A 7164-nucleotide genomic window follows, 5' to 3' on the forward strand; every position below is an offset into this window, starting at 1 on the left:
TTTTTTCTGTAGGAACTCTAATGTACATCCAATTCGAAATACATAATTGATATTATTGTAAATCCTTGGATTCCCTTATACAGCTTGGGAAATAGGATATATGAAAATCAATTAACAAAATTCTTGGTTCATAAGAAACAGAAAATACCTATTTTGATGTACTTTTGGGTTTTTTTATCATTATTATTGTTATTATTTAGCCTTTACATGTATGAATATATTTAAAGCCAACATATTTGATATTGATGAAGATAACTAGTTTTCAAAATAACTACAGTAGCTGTCCAAGTGGTATTCGTTACAGATGAAAAAAGTGTCAAATAGTGGTACAATACCTTAACAGAAATGACTTAAAGTTTTAAAATGTAACTGTATAATGAGAGAGATATATGATTTTTTAGATCTATTCCCAAAAGTTATTAGTTTAGTAAAATATTGTTTGTTCCGGAATTGACCACACAACTGAGAAAGTTTGGTACTCAAACAAACTAGACAAATTACTATTAGATCTACTAGTCTATATAGAACATTTTTTAGAATAAATTTTTAATATAAAAAAAATCAATTAAAAACTTTGTTGGTTTCTGAAATGCTTGAAAGAGAAGAGGCTGACATTGAGTGTTTGACATTCAGTGCAATTAATTTATAAAAACCTGTTGTTTACTAAGCCCCCACCCCCTCCCCCTGTAAATGTACAGTAACTTACTAGGCCATGTACATTCAATGGTTGTGTACGGTAACGTTATATGTGTCATGTAAAACTGCAGTGAATATCTAATTATGTTGATCATTTCCATTTTCAAGCTACCAGATTGTTCAAGTCTGTCTTCTTTAGTTGTCAGTACTTGTCACTTATATTTGGTTTACGGTTATCCTTTCCTGACATTAACGCATGCCTTTGATCATCAGTGCTATTTTTAGACTGCAGCTGATCAACAAAACATGTGTCATCTGATAACGGGTATGGTTTAATACAATTAAGCAATATATCAGGAGGACATATTAAAACGGCATCTGTCTCAGAATATGTACAATAGACTGTCAGTTTACGAGTTGTTTTTAGTCCATGCAGTGTAGCCTACATTAGCCTTACGCTTGATTCAGTCACTGTCATGATCAGACTTGGTAGGCATACGAAAAACAATCATAATAAACAACAGCAATCTCAAATATTAGATAGCGAATAATACTAACACCCGCCGATATTGAACAACTTAAATACATAACTAGTCTCACTTACCGTTATTGCCGATTGTAACTTGAAAAGCGAAGCGGCTTTCAACATCAATCTGAACCGGTTCAAACCGGATACACAAGTGACACAACGTTACCATGCACATTCCTTCTACCAGATGGCGCTGTCGTATTGCATTCCTTTGTGCGGTTGAACGCCCCAAACAGCACACATTTCCACAATACACGCAAATCCCAAAAAATATTTGGATATCGTTGCAAGATTTATAAAACTTTTTTATAAATTCAAGTAATTATATAATGAAATAAACAGATTTTTCATAAATACGACCCATTTGTGAATGGTCCACTCGTCGATCCAGTCGGTCAGAAAAGCTTTGAAGGAAGGAGGCCCACAAGTCCCGAAATCTCGTCTGCCGTGGAAATTTACTGAGAACCTGCGAAATACCATCAATTTCCAAGAACGTCTTGTGGTCGTTCTGTATAATATTTCCAAAAACCAAAAATACCGTTTTGTTCAGAATTTACTTTTACTAATAATGTGTGGATTCTCAGTTTGTCAACTATGAGCGTTTGTTCGCTAGGACGAATTAAACAGAATCTAGCGATGAAAATGTCGATTTTTGCGTGTTTGACTCAAAATATCTTACTCAAATGAATTTTCGTACAGTCAACATCTATCTCAGTAGATAGATCACGCCAGGATTTACTAAAATTTAAATATCGTTTAAAAGTATCTGTCAGTTTCCTTATTACTCAACTTGCGGTTATAAGCGTGTTGATAGGTAAAAGTTGTCGTGTTAACATTCGTTCCGAAGGAACGATAACTCTGTTATCGCACCTTACGTCTCTCATTTCATATGAACTCCTTTTTCCAAAAATCTATATGAGAAAAAAAGTTTAATACAAGAAAATTTTGACTTCTCAGAGGTGTACATCCTTAAATATGAAAGACATGTTATGTCTTTTCATATTACAGAGTTACCTCCCTTGCTGGTAGGTATCCATTGTTACGTCATGATTTTGTGATCGCAATTCACGTCGTTTTCTCCGAAACGTATGACCTTACGCTCGAAAACGCATGGCGTCACAATGCGTCACAATCAACACCTACCCGCAAGTGCAGATAACTCTGTAATATGCAAATTCGGAATATTGTGTCCTAACAACCAAACAATTTCTTCGCATAACCTGGTTTTCCCCTACCGTATATCACTTTATCAAACATGTAATTAATCACTTACTGGTAGGGGTTGACGAACGAATATTACACACCTCTCACCCAGGTGATTATAAAACAAACAAGTCCTTGTGTATGATCTGTGTGTTAACATGACTCCTAGCAGGTCAACATGTAGAACACAGGAGATAATTCATGCCATATCACACAACGTTATCGCCAGGGGTTCGGTAACTTAAATCGTGATAACCTTGGAGGAGGTAAGTATAACTGTTTATGGTATTACAAAATGGAGCAAATGCTGATAACAACAACAAATAGCACAGTATTACTCTGTGATTTTTCATTATGAAATAGCTAACATAGATAACTCGTACTTTGCTATCTTCTTTAGTCGTGTTACCTAGTGTTATTATACAATCTGAATGGTGTATTGTACTCACTCAGCAGGCAATGGTTCAATGGCAAAAGGTTCATCAACATCATTCGTGGGATCCATGATATATTGACTTTTTAATATAATTTTGCCTCTATGCTATTAATTAAAATCATGCTTGACCTCTAAATTAAATTTCGTATAGTACTAATAAACAATATCTTTGTTCAATTCTGCTAAAAAATTTAAAGTAAATACTGTATCATTATTTTATTTGTGATTGGGTTTTTCGCGGTCAAATTCATTTTCGTCATTTCCGCGAATTTAAATACCCGCAAATAAAATGTAAAGAGTGGTAACTGAAATAACCTTTACTGGCAAGCAACCGATTCTCGCCATCGCATGTTTACTTGTATGATCACAGACGAATTCTGAGACATTTTTTGTAGAAATCAGCATGATAGTATCTTCTCTCACAAAAATGCTTTATTAGCTACATTTGCTTGGAAATCGTACAAATACAGATGTGATGGCGAGAATTGGTACTCGGCGAGACCTGGTCGCCTGCCAGTATAGTTTGTTACGTTCAGAAATTTGCAAATGCGCGAATATTTCTGAGAAAATCGCGAAAATAAATAACAATACAGTAAGAGCTTGTTTTACCTTCTAAACCAGACGTGAGACGTTACTATGGAGATCCGGAAGATCGAAGACAGAGGAGGGGAAGTGCTAGTCAGTAAACACTTTGACGGGATTAACTTTCCACCAAACGTACCCGGGAACGTTAAAGACCATCTGGAGGCAATAAGGAAGGTGAAGTACAAGGAAGGCGATGTATTTTTGGGCACTTTTCCTAAATGTGGTATGTAAATTACCAGTTATATAATTTATTATTATTTTAGGGCAAATGCCCTAAGGTATATTGCTGGGGTTACCATGATTTCCATATGGACAAATATGCAACGCAATGAGACAATTCCTTATCAATATATTGTAACGAAAATGCAAATATTGATACATTTCTACCGGCATTTTTTACAGATTAATGGCTGTATTAAAATTTGCTTTACAGGAACACACTGGGGCTTCGATGTCCTTTATATGTTGCAAAAAGGAAAGGCGGAGTACAATATTGGTAAAATAAGTCCGTTAGACTTTGACCCTGCCGACGCCATCGATATTTTAGAGAGTCCTAGAGTATTGGTGTCTCACTTCTACCCTCAACACATTCCTCAGTCACTCATAGACGAGAAATGTAAGATGGTCTACATATACAGGAACCCTAAAGACGCTACTGTATCAATGCAGTCTTTCATCAAGCGACTTCAGATAAGAGATTTGAAACCTTACAACGGCACGTGGGAGCACTACTTTGAGCTTTTCATCGCAAAGGATTGTAAGTATGTTTAATAGACTTCGAAGTTACTTACAGTACACTTAGATTGTTGTGTCATATTTTCATAACATTAAAATCCTTATTTGCAAACGTATTTGAGATGATACATATATGTAAAACATTTGTTATAATAATTCATGTTAGCATGTGGAATTAAGTTATATCATTTATGATTAATTGCAAGTTTATGTTTATATCTCATTGCGCTACTATTTTCTTGTTCATCATTATTGTTTGAAAGGTACAAACAGGTTTATAGCGCAACCCAATTTCCAAAGTTTCCAATGTACTGAAAACATGATAGCTTCTTCTCTAAACTGAAGTTTGAAACCTGTAAAAGTAATTATATATAGATATGCTGGGATTATATTTCTAATAATAAATGCATGCCTATAAATAGAACATTTCGTGTTTCAATGCTTTCCTACAGTACAATACAATTCCTGGTTCGAACACGTCAAGTCCTGGCTTGACTTCAGAAAGACACATCCAGATATACCAATGTTGTTTATGTCATTCGAGGACATGAAGCAGGTAATATCAAAACTTAAATTCTTTCTTTAAACATCTTTATTGGGTTCTCATATGACTTATATGTTATCACAACGTTTATCAACATCCACATATATTAGATATGCGAGGGCGGCGTTCTTTGACCAATGCTTTCCATGTGATTAATAAACACATAAGATATTGTTTTTTGACATTTCTTCAAGAAACAACATATCTAATATAAAAACTAAGAACTTTTGTTCCGGTCCATAAGGTGTTATATCGTCCTTGTAGAATTAAAAAATAATGACCTCGGGCATTAGTTAGTCTACTCGGGCGATATAACACCATGTGGCCTCAACAAAGGTCCATAATTGATGTATGTTAGAATATTTTATCATACAATGCGAATAGCCAAGAATCAACGACACTCGTATTGACAGTTGTTCCCGAAAACAAAAAGATGTTGATAAGCAATGAAACAATGTCGCCTGCTTAATAAAACTTATTAATTCTTAGGACTCACACTACCATTTTGCACTATTTATACATATACGATAGCGAGTGTTCATTGTATATGAGATTTTCTGAATCGAGTCAAAGACGTTTTGTATTTTTCCGAGCCTTGGCGAGATTAGTCCTACTTTTATACAGGGTGTATCTTATGATTACTAGATATCAGGCGAATTATGTGATAAAAGACCATTTGCGTATAGAGACCACTTTCCCCATTTTCCCCATTTTCCCTTTGGTGGTTATTATAGACAAAGTTTCTGTAAACGTACAGAAATAAACTAGTATTTCATGGAAATACATAAGTAATGACAATATTAATGAAAATAACATAGTTTTTATGAGTCGTATCGAACGTAATAAAAAACCTCCAATGAAGCATTTATGACCATTACATAACAAAGATTCAGATGCCCACATATATTTTGTATTTCTTAAATTTGCTGATGATAGTGAAAAACGTATTTTGTTTAGGATCTCCGAAGCTGCGTTCAGGAAATGGCGATTTTTTTAGGAGCAAAACAGGATCCTGAATTCCTTGATGAAGTTGCAAATAAATGTCAATTTAGCGCCATGTCCAAAGCGAAAAGTTCGAATAAGGATGAAACATTGTATAGTAAAGACGGCAGCAATCCATTTTACAGGAAAGGTAAGCTTTATTGTTGATATCGGGCATTAAGTAATTCAAATAAAGTTTACATGGTATCATTATTATTCAAGTATATACGGTTCTGTGATATACATGTAGCACTATGACATGGACAATAATTTCCACTATTGCAGAGACAATAGATACATACATACCGCAGCCTTCCAAAATATACAAATATGCACACAAACACATTGCATACGGTGAAAGCCGTCCTTAAACTTCCTTATATGTTAATAAAATAGGACGTAAGTAAAGCAACCAACCATCTAACACAATAAGCCTTCGATTTTGAAATTGAAAGTCGAAGCATGGTGATCTTCATTATTAGGTAAAGACTAATGCGATCTGGTCCAAATACAATGCTGCATAATAGTGATAAACATGAAACATCGGCTTTCATGTCAAAGACCACTGTGGTAGACAAAGGTGAAGAAAATGTGTGTGGATCTATGCCGCCTGGTCATTTTCCAATAAAGAAGACACTTTTCACATCGAAACATCACATAAGAAACTTCTCTGGGGTATACCAAATAACATAGCCTAACCATACACCAAGTAGAGGATTCTACTTCCTTTTCCAATTCCTTATCATTAATTACCTAAGAAACCTTTGAAACAACAAATACAAAATGATTATTTTATAATTTAATCCTAACTGATAAATAAAAAACACATACACCAATATGTATTTATATATTATAAATGGTTCGATTTGGATTTTTGTTTTCGTGCTATTCTATATTCTAGGTGAGGTGGGTGACTGGAAGAACTGGTTTACTGTCGCACAGAACGAAATGTTTGATAAGGTGTTTGGGGAAAAGATGGAGAATATTGATTTGGAAATCAAATACACAATATGATTTAAAGTGAATGGAATTACAATGACATACATATATAGCATTGTGAGGTAATGTGTATATTCAAGAACACAGCTAGTCTGCATTTTACATGAGACTGCAGTTGCCGTTTGCTGTTCTCTCCACTTCTTGGTTATGGGTTCGAAATCCACGAGCGTTACTGACCGCAAGTCGACGGGGTTTTCAAAGAAAGACATGTTTTGAAAAAAATCAATTTCCTAATTGTAAACTGCATATAATGAAAGTTTAGAAATATGCATATCGGTTTGTGATAAAAGCTCATACCAATGTTTATTGCATTAATTCCTGGTTACATATACATTACGTGGTCTTTCATATGTATATACATATGTAACTGTTTGTTTGATACCTAATAAGGAGGAGGTCTAAAAGAAACCTGTATCACGTGATGTGCTAACTAACACTGTAACTTATACCTTTACATATTATACACCATAGAAAACATTAATGCAAGGTCAATGCAGAGAGTATTTGCTCCATAAA

General features: G+C 34.5%; 1 protein-coding gene across 1 annotated transcript; it reads left to right on the forward strand.

Annotated features, from left to right (window-relative positions):
- The first annotated feature begins 2521 nt into the window (after positions 1 to 2521).
- Positions 2522 to 7160, forward strand: LOC138311213 (sulfotransferase 1B1-like). The gene is made up of 6 exons (XM_069252707.1): positions 2522 to 2634; positions 3426 to 3612; positions 3823 to 4146; positions 4577 to 4680; positions 5626 to 5800; positions 6551 to 7160. Exons 2-6 carry the CDS (start codon positions 3441 to 3443, stop codon positions 6661 to 6663), a joined length of 888 nt encoding a protein of 295 aa, XP_069108808.1. The 5' UTR covers positions 2522 to 2634; positions 3426 to 3440; the 3' UTR covers positions 6664 to 7160.
- The last annotated feature ends 4 nt before the right edge of the window (positions 7161 to 7164 follow it).

Source organism: Argopecten irradians, chromosome 16 (genome assembly GCF_041381155.1).
Source record: "Argopecten irradians isolate NY chromosome 16, Ai_NY, whole genome shotgun sequence".
Taxonomy (NCBI): domain Eukaryota; kingdom Metazoa; phylum Mollusca; class Bivalvia; order Pectinida; family Pectinidae; genus Argopecten; species Argopecten irradians.

Excerpts from the sequence above, each read along its gene's own strand:
- LOC138311213 (XM_069252707.1), top strand. The coding sequence starts at position 3,441 with ATGGAGATCCGGAAGATCGAAGACAGAGGAGGGGAAGTGCTAGTCAGT. Across the intron at positions 4,681-5,625 it reads CATTCGAGGACATGAAGCAG|GATCTCCGAAGCTGCGTTCA; the intron begins GTAATATCAAAA and ends TATTTTGTTTAG. Across the intron at positions 5,801-6,550 it reads CAATCCATTTTACAGGAAAG|GTGAGGTGGGTGACTGGAAG; the intron begins GTAAGCTTTATT and ends TCTATATTCTAG.